The sequence below is a fragment of the Equus caballus genome, chromosome 13 (genome assembly GCF_041296265.1).
Source record: "Equus caballus isolate H_3958 breed thoroughbred chromosome 13, TB-T2T, whole genome shotgun sequence".
Classification (NCBI taxonomy): domain Eukaryota; kingdom Metazoa; phylum Chordata; class Mammalia; order Perissodactyla; family Equidae; genus Equus; species Equus caballus.
The window spans coordinates 36,193,710-36,214,854 of record NC_091696.1 but is presented as its reverse complement, the minus strand read 5'-3'; the positions used below and the strand labels follow the sequence as shown (position 1 = coordinate 36,214,854).

The 21,145-nt window shown below is 41.9% G+C and overlaps 3 protein-coding genes across 10 annotated transcripts in view; 1 reads left to right on the top strand and 2 right to left on the bottom strand.

The window, feature by feature from the left end:
• REXO5 (RNA exonuclease 5) overlaps nt 1-21,145 on the bottom strand; it is a 692,166-nt gene that overhangs the window by 555,034 nt on the left and 115,987 nt on the right. The window lies entirely within an intron of this gene.
• Nucleotides 1-21,145, top strand: part of LOC100147307 (protein disulfide-isomerase-like protein of the testis) — a 305,575-nt gene that overhangs the window by 186,430 nt on the left and 98,000 nt on the right. The window lies entirely within an intron of this gene.
• The window catches only part of LOC106780831 (acyl-coenzyme A synthetase ACSM1, mitochondrial), a 54,306-nt gene continuing 40,080 nt past the window's right edge, over nt 6,920-21,145 (bottom strand). For 4 of the 7 annotated variants that reach the window (XM_070232141.1, XM_070232142.1, XM_070232144.1 and 1 more), the window contains exons 12-15: nt 10,878-11,005; nt 9,721-9,820; nt 8,725-8,844; nt 6,920-7,266 (exon numbers count right to left, since the gene is read on the bottom strand). In XM_070232141.1, the coding sequence (XP_070088242.1) occupies nt 7,180-7,266; nt 8,725-8,844; nt 9,721-9,820; nt 10,878-11,005 (435 nt within the window). In that variant the 3' untranslated portion in view covers nt 6,920-7,179. The remainder of the gene's footprint in view (nt 7,267-8,724; nt 8,845-9,720; nt 9,821-10,877; nt 11,006-21,145) is intronic. The other 3 variants (XM_070232146.1, XM_070232147.1, XM_070232148.1) reach the window with 1 other exon arrangement.

Below are 21,145 nucleotides of genomic sequence, written 5' to 3'. Positions count from 1 at the left end.
TTGTCAGATCTTCCCTGTATTGGTGTCTGCATCCTGCATCCCTCATGTAGCCTCTTTGTTCCTGTCTTTAATATAAAGAATGGACTTGAGTGAGAATGAGAACACCAAGTTCTTTACTAGACACTAAACAGCTTAACCTTGAAAACTCAAAAATACCTTTAAAAATGCACATCAAAATCTCCTTTCTGTGTCTCAACTGAATGGCTTCCCTGGTCTGCTCTGCCATCTCTCTTTCCATATGACGTGTCCTGAGCTTTGGGAGAAAAACACATCTATGTTCAGTCAAGGCAGACTGTGCACAAAAAGGAAAGAAAGAAAAAAATTCCTTATCCAGTTATATGAGCATTCTTTTCATTAAGACTAATGTGAAAACAAAACAAATCAAATTATGTATGTTTGGAGGTCTTAAGGACCAGTGTAATCATCTGCATGAGGTACTGAAGGATTGTATAACTGTCTAGCAGAATGCAGGTTACTCAGTGTCTGAATGCATGCTCTGCTTGCTGCAGTTTTTCTTCCATTTACTGAATTTGTTGCCTATGAGTTACAATTGCCATCAACAGATAAAGCACAATATTGATTAAAATTTTAAAGAATCTGCTCATTTCCCATTACCCTGGCAGCTGTATGCTTGTAGACTGTGTTCATACCTATAAAAACACATTTCAAAAGACTGTAGGAGTACTGTAGCATCAAAAGTATTGCTGTATATTTTCTTTATTTTTAATGCCTTAACGGTTCTGAGTTAATAATACAATTTCTTTAATTCTCTAATTCATCCTTTATGAATGTCTTTCATCATAAATCTTTATTCTTTCTTCCCTACTATCCTTAGTAAAAGAACAAATCTGAAAGGATAAGAGACTGTATTTGAACTGAATGAGAAGAGGTCAATAAAATATGTCTCTGTCTGGCCTAGGCATTCCATTTTGTGGGACAAGATGGTATGGTCTCAGAAACACCCCTTAGAATCTAGAAATTTGAATACCTTAAACAAGAGTGGATAAATCTTCTCTCTGCCACTCTACTACCTGCTTCTGTGGGCTTAAAATTATGTACATAAAAGGGAACAAAAGACAAGTTGACTTTCATGATTGATCTCCCAGGGATCTCTAAGAAACCCATAAATTTTGAGAGAAATTTCTTCAGCTTCTCTCCTGTTAGACTCAGGGACAATACCTACAGTTCTTGGTGGGACCAGGAGTTACAAGTGGTTGGGTCCCTCATAAGGTGACTCTGAGACCAGGATGTGAGGGCAAGTAGTTTATCTGGGAAAGGCCTTCAGGAGGCATCTGTTGGAGTTGGGGACATGAGGCAGAGGAAGAGCCAACACCTGATACAGGGTGTTAGTGGGAAGGTCACTGCTGTCGGCAACCGTGGCTCAGTCCCACGGGGAACCTCCCCAAGACTGTGCAGAACAGCCTTAGAGTCAGCCCCTCCAAGTGTGGGAAGTGACACCAATTCCTGTCCTTCACAAATTGAGGGCTCCCATGGACATTAATTCCCTGACAGGAGAGCTCACTGCCAGGGCCAGAGGAAGCCCTCAGGTAGAGAGCTGCAGATGGTTGCAGGAAAGTCACTGTAAAACAGCAGGGAGTGCCAAGGAGAAGACCAGGGTACCAACACAATCCTCCCCCGCCTCAATTCTAATAACACGGCCCAAGATATCTAGATCATTGAGAAATTGGTGTAGTACTGAGACATCAGAAGTAAAGAGACTGACATGTTTCCTAGCCTAAGACATTATCATTCACAGTCCAACACTGTCACCTTTTAAATACAATGTCTTCCTTCCAGTGACCACCCCAATCACAGTTTCACTCTGGAGGCTTCAATTCAAGCCAACTCCAATGTAAGCACTCTTCAAAACTCGCCAGGGACAAAGACCCACTCCTTTATGGCACTGCCTAGGGTGCACGACTTGTGCATAGAGGAATGAAGAGTTTCTTCCCTCAGGAAAAAAATGCCCACTCCTTGGAGTTTCAGAAACCACTGGATCTAAAGCTTAGAAGTGCTGAATGTCCTCGAAGTCAGTGTTAATGAGTCCACTTCTTCAAACTTCACAGTAATTGAGAATTTGTTTCAAAGACAGTACATTAACTCTAAGACAGTACATTAAACAAACAGAAGTATTCATTCAAAAGAACATAGTCAGCAGGTCAGTGGGACACAGGACAGGTGAAGTGGACTCTCAGGAGCAGCTGGAGGAGACGAGCCTCCTCTGAGCCTTCTCCTGTTGGGTGCGGCCTTAGCAACACAGATGCTTTAATAGCGTAGTGCCCCTTATCCACGGTTTCACTTTCCTCGGTTTCAGTTACTTGTGGCCCAAAAATATTAAATAGTAGATTCCAGAAATAAACAATTCATAGGTTGTAAATTGTGCACTGTTTCGAGTGGCGTGATGAACTCTCTCAACATCCTAATCTGTCTTGCCCAGGACATGAATCATCCCTTTGTTGGATCCCCAACCATCAACACAGTCTGCTCCTGACATCAGACCATTGATATGGTCATGGCTTAATGATCCTCCTCCTGAGTATGATCAGAAGGTCAATACAGCCTAACGTCATGTCACAATGCCTATGGCATTCACCTCACTTCATCTCATCAGGTAGGCATTGTATCATCTCACATCATCACAAGAAGAAGAAGGGCGAGTGCAGTACAATAAGATACTTTGAGGGAGAAAGCATTTTCACATAACTTTTATTACAGTACATTGTTGTAATCATTCTATTTTATTATTAGTGATGGTTGTTAATCTCTTACTGGCCCCAATTTATAAATTAAACTTTATCACAGGTATGCATGCATAGGAAAGCACATAGAGTATGTAGGGTTTGGTACTATCCACAGTTTCAGGCATCCCCTGGGGGTCTTAGAACGTCTCCCCCTCAGATAAGTGGGGACTGTGGTACTCTCTCTTGACCAATCTCCTGCCTTCCCCCGTTCCATCACAGTGGACCCCATGTGACCTCATTTTTAGAACACCCCTCCCTGACCTGATGCCCCACCACACACGATCCTAACGACAGTTCCTCTCTGGAACCTTCCAAGACCTTGTGATTCTGGTCCTTCCCACTCAACCTCCTTCTTTCTGGAACACTGCAGGTTTCCCCATAGTCAGTCTCGGCTGCAAACCATATAAAACAAACAATGGCGGAACTGCAAAAAGAATCAAATACACAAGCAGAGTAGGAGATTGTTACCCTCCCTCTCAGCAATTCACAGACTAAGCAGATAGAACATCAGTAGGGATGGAGAAGATTAGAACAGCAAAGCATCTTAGCCTGATAGAAATATATACAGAGAGAAATTATTACACCAAACAACTGTGGAGTATACATTATTTTCAAGCGCATGTGGTACATTTACAAAAATTAAATAAAAATTAAACCCATTTGGATATAAAGCAAATCTCAATATATTTCAGAGGAATGAAATGACACAGAGCATGTTCTGAGATCATAAAGTAATTGTGCTGGAAATCCATGATAAAAACATAGACTAGAAATTTCCATAAGTTTGGGAATTGAAAAGTAACCCTAAGAATAAGAGTCAAAGACTATATTAGTACTGAATGATAATGATCATAATAATATAGCAATAAAATACATCTCCATCTGCCCTGGGAATTCCACTCTGTGACAAGAGTGTATGGTCTCAAAATCACCCCCAATTAAACAGACAGGTTCACACCTGAAACAGTGGTGAACATGTCACTTATCTGTCACCCTGCTGCCTGTTAGCCTGGGCTTTACATTATGGACCTCAGTGGGGAAAATCCAAGCTCGCTCTCTCATAATTGATCTCTGGGGATCTCCAGAAAAGTGAGAATTTTAAGAGAGAAAGGTCACCAGCTTCTCTCCTGGGGGGACCTGGGGACAACACCCAGGGAGCTTGGCAGCACCAGGAGTGTTGGGTGTGAAAAGCCAAGCAGGTAGAAGGGGCCCAAGGACCCAGGTGACTAGGACAAACCCCACTGGAGATCATCTCTCCTGGGCCCCGTCCTGAGGCGCTGTTCCCTAAAGCACTGTTCTGCATGATTGCACACAGTGTTTCCCCAACTTGTTCAGGCCCATGGCAGCTTAAAATCATTGCTTTAAATCCCACCACTTTTTATTATTATGTAAATCTATAGCAAACAGGAAACATTCCATCACTGTTATAATGGAAAATCAATGTCTAATACCATAAATATAAGGAAACCATAAAAACAAGCAAAACACAAACAAAACAAGGACAACAAAACAACAGTGTGTATGAAATTCCGTTTAGATGCTGTTGGCTGCCTAAAGAGCCCCAGAGGTGGGCCGTCTTGGTTATACAAGGAGGCACCAGTACAGAAGGCGTGGAAGTCGGACCAGCCCAGAAGAGAACAGGAGAGAGGTCCAGTCTGTAAGGGACCGGGGAATTCCATTAAGGATGCCAAGGTCATCCTCATCAGCGCTGCAGTAGGGTTGAGGGGGAGAAGGAGAAGTGACAGAGGTTTGGGGCCTGGAACAGGGGAGATCATTCCTGCAACTGAGGAAGCGCTCACTCCCCAAAGCCAGTGTCAGCCTCCCATGGAGGGGAGCCCTTCGTGGCCCCTGGAAGGCAGGCCAGGAGCCTTGGGCTCGAGACCCAGCTGTGCTGCTTTCCAGCTGTGTGACCCTGAGCAGGTTTCCTTCATTAAAATGGAAGCGTCCATGCCTGCATCCAAAGACTGTTATAAGGACAAGAAGAAGTCACGTTCTGAACCCCTGTGCACATCAGCAGCATCATCTCCCAGGGGAATCTGTCCTCCCAGAACTGGTGCCTTGAAGGTGTGCAGCCATTAAAGGCATCAGTGACAACCAAAGGCCCCTTTTGTGGGCCTGTGCTAAGCACTGCACTGTGCAGGCGTCATCTCATGGGATCCGGAGGTCGGTACCATCTCTATCCACCTTGCACACATGGGGAATCAGGTTGAGTGCGGGCAGGGAAAGGGCTGTACCCAGACTGAGAAAAGGGTCAGAGGGGACTTTGGTCTGGGAGGTGATTTTGGGAGAGGGGGAGGCTGAGGCCTGGAGACCACAGAGGGAGAAGGGGCCAATGAGAAGCTTTGCCCAGGGCCCAGCTTTGCTTGGGGTCTGCCCTGCTCAGACGATGAGGCCAAACCAGCCAGCTATGGTCACACCCCTTGCTCTTCGACCTGAGACTGACTGGTGGTGATGATAATATTGTCATATAATAGTCCTGATGATGGCATTATTGTTATTGTCAATATCGTCAATATTGTGGGAGAGTCCACTCTGAGGCATGGCAGGGTCCTGGGGAGGTTTGCCTCTCTTCCTCTCTTCTCCTTGGGATCTGCTAAGCCCCATCCAAAACACTGTGCACACTGTCAGGGTCCCTGTCCCTACCCTGGGCCCCTGTCCCCAGAGCAACCCTGCCCTGGTCACTACTCTCTGGCATCTCAGGACGCAGGCACAGCCATCCAGAAGGCCCTGGCGTGAGGCAGATCCCCAGCCCTTGCTTTGGAATCAGGAAAACGCCCCCTTTCATGACAGATTAGGTGGGGCAGGTCATGCCGGGGTCTATTCATCCTGTCTGCCTGCGGTGGCCTCCATTGAGTGCCAGGGCTGTCTGTCTGTCTTGTGGGCTGGGATAGGGGATGAGGGTCGGGAGTGTGTGTGTGTTTGTGCATGTGTGTTTGGCTGTGTAATTCTGCATTATGGACCTGAGAGTCTGAGTTTCTGTGTCTGTGAGTATATTGACTGTGGACATGAGTTTTCTGCTGTGTGACACTCTCTGTGTCTCTGTGTATTTCTTTATGCATTTGTGTGTCTGTATCTCTAAATGAGTGTGTGTCAGTTGTGCAAATCTCTGTGTGTGTCTCTGGGCATGTGTGTCCCTGCTGGAGCATCTGTGTCTGTATTTTATATCTGTGTGTGTTGGTTGTGTGTGTGAATTTGCTGCCCCTTTGGGTGTTCTTGATTGTATCTAAGTGTATGTCTGTGTTCTCTGTGTGTGTGTCCAATGTGTGTAGGGTTTGCCCTATAGGGCTGTCTCATGTGGCCCTAAGTGTGTGTGTCTGTGCGTGCATATGTTCTCCTCAAGGGTTGTTGCCTGTGTCTGCAGTGTGGGTCTGTGTGTGAGCCTGTCCCTGAGCCCTATGCCTGAGTCCCCAGGTGAGGATGGAGGTGATTCCATGCCTGTGCTTGTGATGTCTTATTTCCCTAGGAGTGTGTGTGTCTGTGCACCCCAGAAAAGGGCAGCTGCAGAGGGGATTTCTCCAAGGGTGACCCTAACGGTGGGTGAGAAGGAGACAGTATGTGCTTCTCCCACCCGCAGCCTCGGCCCCTTCTGCCTCTGCTCCTCCCAGCCTCTGCTTTTCCCCCTAGTGGTCCCATCTCAGTCTCCAAGGATGGACAGAGTGAAGGATCAGTTCACAGAACCACAGGCCAGCGGGGCAGGAGGGCTCTGAATGTCAGGAGGGTGTTATAGAGTGTGAGGGGAAGGATGTCGGGGGGGATACTGGACCCCTGGGAAGGGCTGGGGGATACCTGGGCCTTTGGAAGAGATGAGCGGGTGGGCACATATCGGGGAAAGCTGAGGGGCAAAAGCTCCTGGGTATGACTGAAGGACTGGGTACCTCTGGAGAGGTCTGGAAGAGTCCTACAGGACTCCTGGGTTCCCAGAGAGCAGGTCCCTCACTCACCCATGTGGGACTTAGGCTGGGACCTAGGAGAGACTGGTGTCTGGGGCTGCTCAGAGCATCTCTCCTGGACCTCTGTGTCTGGGCCATCTACTGGGTGCACAGGGCCACCCAGGAAGCTGGGGCCAGCAGGGAGAATCAGGCCCCGGGCTCACTCTGATGGGGATTGGGGCCAATTACAGAGGGACCAGATTTAGCATAAGTTCATCAATAGAATGAATGCACAACACAGGGGCACCGTTGATGTTCATATTCATATTTTATTACCTCCAGCCCCAATCTGTGTGCTCATCTGGGCAATCCAGAAGGAAGAGGAGACTTGGAGGAAAAAGAGTGACTGATATTAATCTGAAAGAAACAAAAATGCTGAAATATTGGCACTCCTGATACTCTTCCAAGTCAACTCTCTCAACACCCCCATCCTCACCCTCGCCATATGGGGAAACTGAGCTGGCCAGGGATTTACCCAGTCACGCAGTGGTTTCTGAGTTTATTGACGATTACAGCTGACCAAACTCCTTTTTCCGAAGTTCATTCCTTTTAATCTTGCCAGTGATGGTTTTGGGCAGCTCTGGGACAAACTCCACCTGGTTGAGGAGAAAGCAAATCCACCCTGACTTAGTCCCGCTGTCATTTCCTACCAATCCCCCCTCCCCTCCTTTGCTCCTGCATAGTGCCCCAGACTGCACAGTCCCCCTGAAGGCGGATGCAGCCCTGGGACAGGCTTTGATCGAAGAAACGTGAGTGGGAGTGAAGTGTGCCACCTCTAACAGAAGAGTTGGGAACCACTGAGCCTGGCCACCCTCTCTGTCCATCTCTTATAGCACCTGGCAGATACCTGCATGGTGGCTGCTCCTTTATCCTGGTCCCAGGAGAGCCTGGACATGGTGGACATGTGACATGAGCAAGGAAGATGCCTTCCTTGTTATAAGCCGCTGAGACTTTGGGGGCTATTTGTTCCCCACAATAACATCTAGCCCATCCTGCCTGCTTCGTGCCCTCTGTTCTCTCTGGGAGGCAGCAGAGCCTGATGTTAGAAGCATGAACTCTGTTGTCAGGTACACACGGGTCTGAGTTCAGCTCTGCTTTTTATTAACTCTAATCTCTGGCAACGTACTGTGAGTCTCTGAGCCTCAGTTTCCTCTCTGTGAAGCAGTATGATTAGAACATCTCGGGTTGTGGAGATGATTAAATAAAATAGTAATGCATGTGAAGCACTGAGTCCAGGGCCTGGCCCACATGCTACACGTTCAATAGATGTTAGCTCTTTATTTCTAGTCTGTATTGTCAACATTCAGACAATGAAGCGAAGTACGATTACAGAGGAAGAAAATGTGAACTTTTGGCATATGTATCCTTTCAAACTTTGCTTTTAAAGCAAATAAATAGGATACTATCATGTATATTCTTTCATTTCCTGCTTTTTTCTCTTAATAATATATTGTTGTGATATTTTAATATTAAAAATAAAAGATTTGCAATATCATTTTGAATTACAGGATAATATTAAACTTCATGAATAACTTAATCGTTTCTCTATTGTTGGACATTTTTGGAGTTTGCATGCAGCATTTAAAACAAAAGAAGGAGAATAAAGAATATCAGAATACATTGCATGTTGTAAGGATAAACATTATTTTGTTAATTTTTGTTATGTACATATATATGTATTGAGCTGCAATATAGAATGTATTTCTTAGCATGAATTATGTTTAAAAACAGTTTGGAAGCTGCTGATTTGGATTTCTTTCTCAAATTTTGAAAGATTTTAAACAACCTTCTTGGATAGCGTTGGGCACTTGTCTGATTTTTTCCTTTAGGTTAACGTGCCAGTGATGGATTCTTCTTTGGTTTCTGACACAGGATAGAGGTTCCATTGGATTAAGTTGACTCCACCCCACCCCTACGCCAATTGTCTCTTCTGAAGAGAAAAATGCTAGTCCCATTGGCTGTTTAAGGTTCACCCCAGCCACCCTCTGAGACTTGGGGCAGCGAAGCGGCAGGAACGGCTCGGGGGACCAGCCCGTCCGTCTGCCCTCACTCACCTTCCTCGGGTACTTGTACGGAGCCGTCACTGACTTCACGTGCTCCTGCAGCTCCTTGGTGAGCTGGTCCCTGTCCCGGGACAGAAACTGTGGGGTCAGGACAACAAACGCCTTCACCACCTGCGGTGCAGAACCAGATGGGAGGCTCAAGGTGAGTGCCAACCAACTGAATAGTTTAAAAAAGTAAATATTTACTTAATGAACAAAAAAACCAAGTTGACATTTGAGCCTTTGGAACAGGACAGGACCAGGTTCTAGTGCCAATACTTCCAGTCTCCACTCTACGCCTCGCAAAGTTACTTAACCTCTCGTACCCTCACTTTCCTTCTCCGTGGAATGGGGACAGTACAGGTTCATTCCTCGCTGGGTTTATGTAAAGATTCCACAAGATAATACATGTAAAACATGAAGCTAGTTTAACTTTATTATTATTCCTATCAGCATTATCATCCTCATCATTTTTGCTATTGTTGTATGTATACTTCTGTGCCTGGAACCTTGTGGGCATTTAATAATTGTGGTAATTTATTATTCTTATGTTATTATTTATGGACAGGGCCTTGTACATAGCAGGTGCTCAGTAAACACCTGCTGAATCAAGGAAGGCATGCTCTGGAGCCAGACTGCTTAGATTCTCATTCTGCTCCACCACTGTGTGATCTGGGCACGTTGTTTAACTTCTTTAGGCCTCTGTCTCCTTATGTATAAAAAGGGTATAATAAGTGTCCTGAACTCACTAGGTTGTTGGGAGGAATAGATGAGTGAGCACATAATAAGAGCTCATTAAAATATTAGACGTCAGCAGCAGTGGCAGCATTTTCAGTCACACATGAGGCCACAGTGCCCCCTGGTGACCACACAGTGTAAGTGCACACGCACACCAACTGTGCCCTCCCTCCAGCCTAGGTCCTGGGTAGATATGGCCTGGAAGTTTCCCCTGCACCTGCTTTCCCAGCGCCCACACAGACACGATGCCCTCCGTGTCCTCTTCCTCACCTCCCCTCGAATCGGGTCCGGGCTGCTCACCACAGCTGACTCAGCCACTGCTGGATGCTCGGCCAGGGCACTCTCCACCTCTGCTGGCCCGATGCGATACCTGCAGGATCGATGGTTCCTTCTCTGGTTCTGAGCAGATGCCAGGGCTGGGGTGACCCAGGCCCTCGAATCTCATGTTCTGGGGGCTCGTATCTCCCCTTGGCACAGAGGGTAACTGTCACAGGGAGTCAGAGGCCTGCGAAAGGCTGTGTAGCGGGACCACTACAGGAGACCTGGACGTTCCATGCTAAGAAACACGAGGCACAGATGCTCTTCAGGGCGTCTGACCTCGCTGCTTCTGGGAGGGAGGAGAGTGGAAGCTCCGTCCTCCTAGAGCTCTGCAGCTCGGCTTAAGGAGCCTCCTCCAGCATGGAACCTCTTGGAAGCCTCAAACTTTATCTTAAACATTCATGAAAGTTCTCCATCCCATTCCCCACTACATCAGCATTTGTTTTAGAAATTAAAAAATAAAACAATCTCAATTTCCGTGAAATAATCAAGAGAGCTTTTTACTTGTGTCATTTTCCCCCCTAGATCACGTAAGGGTTGGGACAACACGTTGGGAGACACCCTACCTTGGTTTGAATCTGGTCTGCAAACTGTACTGTCTTTGAAACTTTAGACAACTTACTTCACTGGTCAGTGACTCAGTTTTCTCATGTGTAAAATGAGCATAATAATTGCATCTACTGGGTTATACAAAACACTGAGGAGAGTGCTTTCACATAGTAAGTACTCCATAATGCTTAGCTGCGATGATGATGATGATTTTCTGCGACATGTTGTGCCCATCAGAGGAGCACGGAGAACAATCTCCTCCCACCAATAGGAGCCAAAACAAGTCTCTCTTCCCGTGCCATCCCTTCTCTTTAAATTGCGTGATGTCTTATTATGGTTTTTCTTCCAGACCTTCTTGAACTTCGTTTTGATTGATTCTTCTGGATGCAGGGGTTGGGGGAAGTGTACAGATACCCCAGGGCCAGGGCCCCATAGACACGGCTCTGCTCAGAATTAGGCTGAGGGTCCCGTGCCCAATGCATGGAGGAATGTCTGGGAAAGCTAGACCCCACCAGGCATGTGAGGGTGATCCCTCCTGGCTCAGGGTCAGCCACACCTACCCAGAGGCATTGATGACATCATCACTCCTCCCCAGGAACCAGATGTAGCCCTCTGCATCCATGGTCGCTCTGTCCCCAGTGTTGTAAAAGTCCCCACACTCCGTTTCTGCTGTCTTCACAGGGTCATCCTGTAAACAGAACACCACCCCTTTATGGAGAAGGCAGCGAGTTTAGCGATGAAGAGCTGCAAGCTGGGGCTCAGATCTGGGTTCAAATCCTCTTTCTCGCTCTACCTGGCACCTGGTCAAGTCTCATCACCTTTCTGAGTCTATTTTCTTTACATGCAAACACTCAATGCATGCTACTGCTCCATTAGTGGGCAATATTAAGCCAATTTTAAAGATAATTTTTCAAAATAACACCTCACTTTTGTGTGGCACTCCAGTAGAAGACAATGTCCACTGGAACATGAACTTGTGTATTTGGTTCACTGTGAGAAGATCAGCCTCACACAGGGCCTGGGCAGACAGGAGGTGTCAATAAACATTTGCTCAATGAGTTTTCTTCCCAAAACACTACCTCACCTGATCCTCACAGAAAGTCTATGAGGCTGGTATTATCTTAATTAAACTTTTAATTTTAAGACAATGGTAGATTTGCATGCAAGTTGTAAGAAATAATACAGAGAGCGCCTGTGTGCCCTTTATCGAGTTTCTCCCAATGGTAACATCTTGCAAAACTTAGTTTAATGTCACAACCAGGATATTGACATATATGCAATCCACTGAACTTATCCAGATTTCCCCAGATTCTTACTTGTACTCAATTGTGTGTGTCTGTTTGTGTGTGTGTGAGTGTATTTAGTACAATGCAATTTTATCACATGTCAGCTTGTGTGTCCACCACCAGAGTCAAGAGACAGAACAGTCCCGTCATCACTAGGAGCTCTCATGTGGCTTTTATATCCACGTCCACCTCCCTCCTCTTCCTTCTTCTACCTCCCTCTCCATCGCTAACCCCTTGGTAATGACTAGTCTGTTCTCCATTTTTATAATTTTGTCATTTTAAGAATGTTCCCTAAGTGTGTAATATGGAAGCTTTGGGACTGGCTCTTCTTTATTTTCTCATTCAATGTAGTTCCCTAGAGATTCATCCAAGTTGTTGTATTCATCAGTATAGTTTGATCCTATTTATTGCTGAACAGTATTTTATGTTTTGAATGAACCAGTTTGTTTAACCATTCACCCCTTGAAGGTCGTCTGGGGTGTTTCCAGTTTTTAGCTATTGTAAATAAAGCCGCTATGAACAGTTGTGTACAGGTTTTGTGTGAGGCTGGCATTTTTTATAGCCCACGTTACAGAAGAGGAAACTGATGCTCAGAGAGGCACAATCACTTGCTCAAAGTCACTCAGCTGGTCAGTGGAAGGGTTGGTATTTGAATTTAATTTTTGGTCTACAGACTGTGCACTTGGCCCCTGAGCCAGTGTGTTGGCATCTTCCTTGTTGTGGAACGTGACATGATTTTAAGAAGTTCCAGAAAAAAACATTTTAAAAACGTTGAATCACCCCTCTTTTTAGATTTCCTTGCAATTGTTCTGATTTGGCTCTGACATGTTTTTAAAAGCTCTGGAACTACCAAGAGGAAAGTATGTTTCAAGATTAGAACTTTTAGCAGGAACAGGATGTAGCTAAAATTTAAGAAAGTTATTTTGTTTGTATTATTGTTATGGTTATAATTGCCTTCTGCTTTCGGCAAGTGACGCTGTTTAACACTTGTGATACGAGATCAACTTTTTTTTAAAACAAATGTTTTAAAGTAAAATAATAAGTGGATTTAGAGGGAAAAATTAAGTGATAATATAGATGGTGCACAGACAAGGTAAAAAATAGTGGCTGTGGACACAGATGACTGAAATTTAGAAAGCACTGCATCAGGGGGTACAGCAAAGTCCCACCCCCATTCATGTGCCACTTGAACTGCTGTCCAACTCAGTGTGCTGTGTTTTGATACAGCTGACCTGACACACCACTGTGGACAGGTCTTCCATGGGAATGAACTTTCTTCATGCCGGTTATCTGAGGTAGGGTCAGAGACTGAAATCTGGATGATGGGACTCACACATCCAGGGAAGGAATGATGCTCTTAAGGCCAAAGAAAAGCTCCTGAATGGTAGGGGGACAGTATCCCATCTACCACACAGATGTGGGCAGAGTCCACAAAGACACCCAAGTGGGTTCTTAACCGTGCCTGCTTTTAAAAAATGCTATGGGGAGTGATGTAAAAAAAATGGCCTACTAGGAAGCTCTAAGCTCTTAATCCCCAAAAAACATCAAAAACAAACAAACAAACAAACTATCAGGGTCTGTCTGAGCTGACTTTGTCCAGGAGCTCTGGAAAAGTGTCAAAGGTTTACAGCAACCATGCAAAGACTCAATCAAGAAAAAGCCATCTTAAAAATGATAGGAAAGTTTCATGCCATTTTTATTCAGTCTTGTCCCCCCTTTCCCCAGCATGGCAGATTTGGTCTTGAGTAGACAGTAGCCAGGTTCCCAGTCCCCCTGCTCCAACCAGCGGGAGCAGAGCAGATCTTATTTGAAAATTATTGTGTACATCTGTTCTAACTTCTCGGGGGGGACACCTGAAGGACTGATGCAAGGCACTCATTTCACACAATTCAGAATACAGATGGGAAGAGCAGCAGGAACTGCTCATAAAAGCTACAAGGCAGACTATGAAACTAAAGATGCCTGAGCTAAGAGATTATGGGTGGAGATATACAGTAGACCATCAAGATCTGGAGGAGAAGCTAGGGAGAGATTTTCTGGGAAATTAAGACATTCAAGACAGCTGTGAACATGGGGGAATTTTTAAGGCCATCACATCCCCAGGCAGGACGCATGCTCAGAAAGTCCTGAGAAGACATGAAGCTTTCACATCAGGCTGATCCCTAGGCTCAGAGCAAGCTTGGCTAAGTGCTGGAGGGGTGCCTCACACAGAGCACACTGATCTTGGAAGAAGAATAGATGAACACAGTGAGAACTTCAACAGAGAACTGGAAAATATAAAAAAGAACCAATCAGCACTGAAGAATATTATACAATAATAGAAATGAAAAATTCACTAGAGGGAATCAACAGCAGAGTAGATGACACAGAAGGATGGATCAGTGAGCTGGAGGAAAGAACAGAAGAAATCACTCAAGCTGAACAGAAAAAAGAAAAAATAATTTAAAAGACGAGGACAGTCTAAGGGCACTCTGGGCCAACATCAAGCATACTAACATCCATATCATCAGTGTCCCAGAGGAGAAGAGAGAGACAAAGGGGCAGAGAACCTATTTGAAGAAATAGTCACTGAAAACTTTCCTAACTTAAGGAAATAAACAGATATGCAGGTATAGGAAACACAGAGAGCACCAAACAAGATGAACCCAAAGAGGCCAACACCAAGCCACATTTTAATTAAAATGTCAAGAATTAAAGATAAAAAGAGAATCCTAAAAGCTGCAAGAAGAAAGGCAACAAGTTACATGCAAAAGAAACCCTAAAAGGCTATTAGCTGACTTCTCAGCAGAAACCTTACAGGCTAGAAGGGAGTGCCATGACATTTCAAAGTGCTGAAAGGAAAAAACTGACAGCCAAGAATACTCTACCCAGCAAGGTTATCATTCAGAATGGAAGGAGTGATAAATAGTTTTCCAGAAAAGCACAAACTAAAGGAGGTTATCTCTAAGAAACCAGCCTTATAAGAAATGTTAAAGGAACTTATTTAAGTAGAAAAGAAAAGACCACAAATAGGAATAAGAAAATTATCAAGGAAAAACCGTCACTGGTAAAGGCAAATATGCAGTAAATGTAGCAGATCATATAAAGCTAATATGAAGGTCAAAAGACAAAAGTACTAAAATTATCTATTTCCATAAGAAGTTAAGGGATACACCCACACACAAAAAGAGGTTAAATATGATATCAAACACATAAAATGTGGGGGGAGTGAGTAAAAGTGTAGGGCTTTTAGTAAGACGTCAAACTTAAGAGACCATCAACTTAACATAGATTGCTATTTACGTATGTTATTATATATGAACCTCATGGTAATCACAAACCAGAAACCTATAATAAATACACAAAAAATTAAGAGAAATAAACCCAAACATAATACTAAAGAAAGCCACCAAATCACAAGGGAAGAGAGCAAGAGAAGAACAGAGAAAAACTACTAAAACACCTGGAAAAAAGTAACAAAATAGCAATAACTACATACTTATCAACAGCTACTTTAAATTTCAATGGACTAAATGCTCTAATCAAAAGACATAGGGTGGCTGAATGGATAAAATAACAAGACCCATATGTGCTGCACACAAGAGACACACTTCAAACCTAAAGCACTCACAAACTGAAAGTCAAGGGATGGGAAGAGGTACTTCATGCAAATGGCAATGAAGAGAAAGCTGGGATACCAATACTTATATCAGACAAAATAGACTTTAAAACAAAAACTGTGACAAGAGACAAAGAAGGGCACTACATAATGATAAAGAGAACAATCCAACAGGAGGATATAATACATGTAAATATCCATGCATCCAACATAGGCGCACCTAAATATAGAAAGCAACTATTAACAGACATAAAAAGAGAAATAGACAGTAACATAATAATACTAGGGGACGTTAACTCTCCACTTACATCAATGGATAGATCATCCAAACAGAAGATCAATACAGAAACAATGGCCTTAAATGACACATTAAACCAGATAGACTTAGTAGATATGTGCAGAACACCATCCAAAAACCACAAAATACACATTATTTTCAAATGCACACAGAATATTCTCCAGGATAGATCACATATTAGGCCACAAAACACGTCTCAATAAACAGACAATACAAGAAGATTGAAATACTACCAAGCATCTTTTCTGATCACAATCATATGAAACTAGAAATCGACTACAAGAAGAAAACTAGAAAAGTCAAAAATATGTGGAGATTAAACAAAATGCTACTGAACAACTATTGGGTCAATGAAGACACCAAAGAAGAAATCAAAAAATACCTGGAGACACATGAAAATGAAAATATGACATACCAAAATTTATTGGATACAGCAAAAGCAGTACTAAGAGGGAAGTTTACAGTAACACAGACCTACCTCAAAAAACAAGCAAAATCTCAAATAAACAATCTAACAGTGCACCTACAGGAACTAGAAAAAGAAGAACAAACAGAGCCCAAAATCAGCAGAAGGAAGGAAATAATAAAAATCAGAAGGGAAATAAATGAAATAGAGACCCCAAAAAATAGAAAAAAAAATCAATGAAACTAAAAGCTGGTTCTTTGAAAAGATAAGCAAAATTGACGAACCTTTAGCTAGACTCACCAAGAAAAAAAGAGAACACTCAAATAAAATCAGAAACGAAAGAGGAGAAATTACAATGGACATTTCAGAAATACGAAAGATTATAAGAGAATACCACAAAAAGCTATATGCCAACAAATTGGACAATCTAGAAAACATGGACAAATTCTTAGAAAAATACAACCTTCCAAAAGTGAATCAAGAAGAAATAGAGAATTTGAATAGACCAATCACCAGTAAGGAGATCAAAACAGTAATCAAAAACCTCCCAAAAAACAAAAGTGCAGGACCAGACGGCTTCCCTGGCAAGTTCTACCAAATATTCAAAGAAGACTTAATACCTCTACTTCTCAAACTCTTCCAAAAAATTGAAGAGGAAGGGAAGCTTCCTAACTCATTCTACGAGGCCAACATTACCCTGATACCAAAACCAGGCAAGGACAACACACAAAAAAGAAAATTACAGGCCAATATTACTGATGAACATCAATGCAAAAATCCTCAACAAAATACAAGCCAATTGAATACAAAAATACATTAAAAAGATCATACAGCATGATCAAGTGGGATTTATTCCAGGGATGCAGGGATCATTCAACATCCACAAATCAATCAATATGATACACCACATTAACAAAATGAAGAATAAAAATCACACAATCATCTCAACAGATACAGAGAAAGAATTCAACAAGATAAGGCATCCATTTATGATAAAAACTCTGAATAAAACAGGTGTAGAAGGAAACTACCTTAACATAAGAAAGGCCATATATGACAAACTCACAGCTAATATACTCAATGGTGAAAAACTGAAAGCTATCCCTTAAAGACATGAAGCAGACAAGGATGCCCACTTTCACCATTCTTACTTAACATAGTATTAAGTATTGGAAGTCCTAGCCAGAGCAATCAGGCAAGAAAAAGAAATAAAAGGGATCCCAATTGGAAAAGAAGAAGTAAAACTGTCACTATTTGCAGATGAAATGATTTTATATATAGAAAACTCTAAAAAAATACACAAAAAAAACTATTAGAAATAATAAATGAATTCAGTAAAGTTGCAGAGTACAGAATCAACATAGAAAAATCAGTTGCATTTCTACACATTAACAATGAAATAGCAGAAAGAGAAATTAAGAATACAATCCCATTTACAATCACAACAAAAAGAATAAAATATCTTGGAATAAATTTAACTAAAGAGGTGAAAGAACTATACACTGAAAACTAGAAAATATTGTTGAGAGAAATCAAAGAAGACACTAAGATATGGAAAGATATTCCATGTTCTTGGCTTGGAAGAATCAAACAGTTAAAATGTCCATACTTACTAAAGCAATCAACAGACTCAATGCAATCCCTATCAAAGTTCCAATGACATTTTTCATAGAAATAGAACAAAAAATCCTAAAATTTATATGGAACAATAAAAGACCCCATATAGCCAAAGAAATCCTGAGAAAAAAGAACAAAGCTGGAAGTATCACACTCCCTGATTTCAAAATATACTACAAACCTATGGTGTTCGAAACTGCATGGTACTGGCACAAAAAGATACACGCAGATCAGTGGAACAGAATCAAGATCCTGGAAATAAACCCACACATCTATGGACAGGTCATTTTCGACGAGGGAGCCAGGAACATACAGTAGAGAAAGAAAAGTCTCTTCAATAAACAGCGTTGGGAAAACTGGACAGCCACAAGCAAAAGAAGGAAAGTAGACCATTCTCTTACACCATATGCAAAAACTAACTCAAAGTGGATTAAAGACTTGAATGTAAGACCTGAAACCATAAAACTTCTAGAAGAAAACATAGGCAGTATGCTCTTTGATATCAGTCTTAGCAGCATCTTTTCAAATACTGTGTCTTACCAGACAAGGGAAACAAAAGAAAAAATAAACAAATGGGACTACATCAGACTAAAAGGTTTCTGCACAGCAAAGGAAACCATCAACAAAATGAAAAGACAACCTAACAATTGGGAGAAGATATTTGCAAACCATACGTCTGATAAGGGGTTAATATCCAAAATATATAAAGAACTCATACATCTCAACAACAAAGAAACAAACAACCCAATTAGAAAATGGGCAAATGATATGAACAGACATTTTTCCAAAGAAGATATACAGATGGCCAATAGGCACATGAAAAGATGTTCAACATCAGTAATTATTAGGGAAATGCAAATCAAAACCACAATGAGATACCACCTCATGCCCATTAGAATGGCTATATAATTAACAAGACAAGAAATAAATAGTGTTGGAGAAGATGTAGGGAAAAGGGAACTCTCATACACTGCTGGTAGGAATGTAAACTTGTGCAGCTACTATGGAAAGGAGTGTGGAGATTCCTCAAAAAATTAAGAATAGAACTGCTATATGATCCAGATATTCCACTTCTGGGTATTTATCCAAAAAACACAAAACCACAAAAGTGTAAAGATAGATGCAACCCTATGTTCATTGCAGCATTATTCACAATAGCTAAGACTTGGAAACAACCTAAGTGCTCATGAAGAGATGAATGGATAAAGAAGATGTGGTATATATACACCGTGGAATACTACTCTGCTATAAAAAAGATGAAATCTTACCATTTGCAGCAATATGCATGGACCTTGAGGGTATCATACTAAGCAAAATAAGTCAGATGGAGAAAGTCAAATACTGCATGTTTTCACTCGTAAGTAGAAGATAAAAACAACAACAAACACATAGACATGGAGATTAAATTGGTGGTTACCAGAGGGGAGGGGAGAGGAAGGGGGGCAAAAGAGGTGGTAGGGCACATGTGTACGATGATGGATGGCAATTAGTCTTTGGGTAGTGAACATGATGTAGTCCACACAGAAACCAAAATATAATGATGTACACCTGAAATTTATATAGTGTTATAAACCAATGTTACTCAATAAAAAAGAAATAAAGTAAATAGATATGAAGAAAAAAGAAGCTACCTGCAAGCTTCTTTGAGAAGTGTTCTTTTTTTGAATGCTGGAAATATCTGTCTTGTAATATATGTAGTGAAGTGTTTACCAAGACTTGTAATAGCAAAGTTTCTAACAAGCTATATGAAAACTGCATTCAGGAAAGTGCTCTTTCAGTGAATGTAGTGCTACCCATTCTGTACTGCATGCAGGGAAGGGTTTAACAAGATGTAATAAAGATGTTTCTAACAAAGGTACTTGCAAACTGAGTTCAGGACACTTTTTTCAATAAATGGACATAATACTGGTTCTTGTAACACATATAGTGAGGTGACTAAGACTTGTAATACAGATTTTTCTAACAAACTGAAAACAAAACAAAAAACCAGTAACTGAATATAAGCTAAAAGAACAGAAACTTCAGTGATCACACATGACAAACAACAGTCTTTGCAAAAAAGAATTTGGAAAAATCTCAACACAAAGAACTACCATAGCCTTCAAGAGTTAAAAACAAAAAACTGAGCAACTTCTTCCCCTCGAGAAGTGGGAGAATCGGATTTCCAGAATTACCACATTATAATAGTGAAAGGCCCAGTTTTCAACTAAAAAATCACAAGGCAAAACATGGCTCATTCAAAGGAATGAAACTGATTGAGAGAGAGAGAAAGAGGCAGAAATATTATTTGAAAAAATAATGACCAAAAACTTCCTAAATGTGATGAAACTCTTGAACCTACAAATTCAAGAAACTCAAAAAAATCCAAGTATGATAAATCCGAGAGACCTACACCAAGACACATTATAATCAAACTCTTGGAAACCAGAGAAAGAGAGAATCTTGAAGGCAGCAAGAGAGAAGTGAGTCATCACACACAAGGAATTCTCAATAAGATTATCAGCTGATTCTCATCAGAAACTTTGAAGGCCAGAGGTGGCAAGATTACATACAGTTATATGTCCACTGGCAACAGGGATATGTTCTGAGAAATGCGTCATTAGGTGATTTCGTCATTGTGTGAACATCACAGAGTGTACTGAAGGGGAACAAAATTTGCCACCCCAAAATGTATCTCTTTAACATGAGGATTATTTTAGGCTGATTATTTTAAGAAATAAAAGACTCAGAAAGTGTTTCTTGTTACCTTCTCCTTAACTGCATAAAAGAATTCAGGTTAAAAAACCTGTCTCAACAAGCAAACTATCACCTTAACATAATATGAACTAGGTGGTAGACAGAGAAGAATCTAGACAAGCCTGTTCGTTGGGCTCCCCTCTGTGTTATTCTGTTTCCGTGTGGTCAAACACTTGTTTTCCAAACATTTGCTCCTTTTCATCTACCTGTGAATTGCCTTCTTTCCCTTTGCAGACCCTGACTTTCCCCACCTGCAACATCTTCTTTTGTCTGTAGCTGAGGATGGTATTTAAGGTGAAGGCTTCAGCTATTTTGGTGAGTTACTCGGTTTTCCTGGGTTTCTTCCATCTAAATGTGTTATTAAAGTTTTGTTTGTTTTTTTTTTTCCTGTTAATCTGTCTCATGTCAATTTAATTCTTAGACTAGCCAGAAGAACCTAGAAAGGTAGAGGAAAATTTCTTCCTCCCCTACTGTACTTACACAAACCTAGATGGTATAACCCACTACACATCTAGGCTATATGGTACTAATCTCATGTGACCACTGTCGTATATGAGGTCCATCATTGACAAAAACGTCATTATGTGGTGCATGACATTGAAGAGCTCCTATAACTCAACAACAACAACAAAAATCCAATTTAAAAATGAGCAAAAGACTTGAATAGACAATTCTCCAGAAAATATCTACAAATGGCCAATATGAACATGAAAAGATGCTCAACATCAGTAGTCATTAGGGAAAAGCAAATTAAAGCCACACTGAAATAGCACTTCACACCAGTTAAGATGGCTATTATCAAAAAATCAGAAAATAACAATCTTGGCGAGGATATGGAGAAGTTGAAACCCTCGTCCATTGCTGATGGGAATGTAAAATGGTGCAGC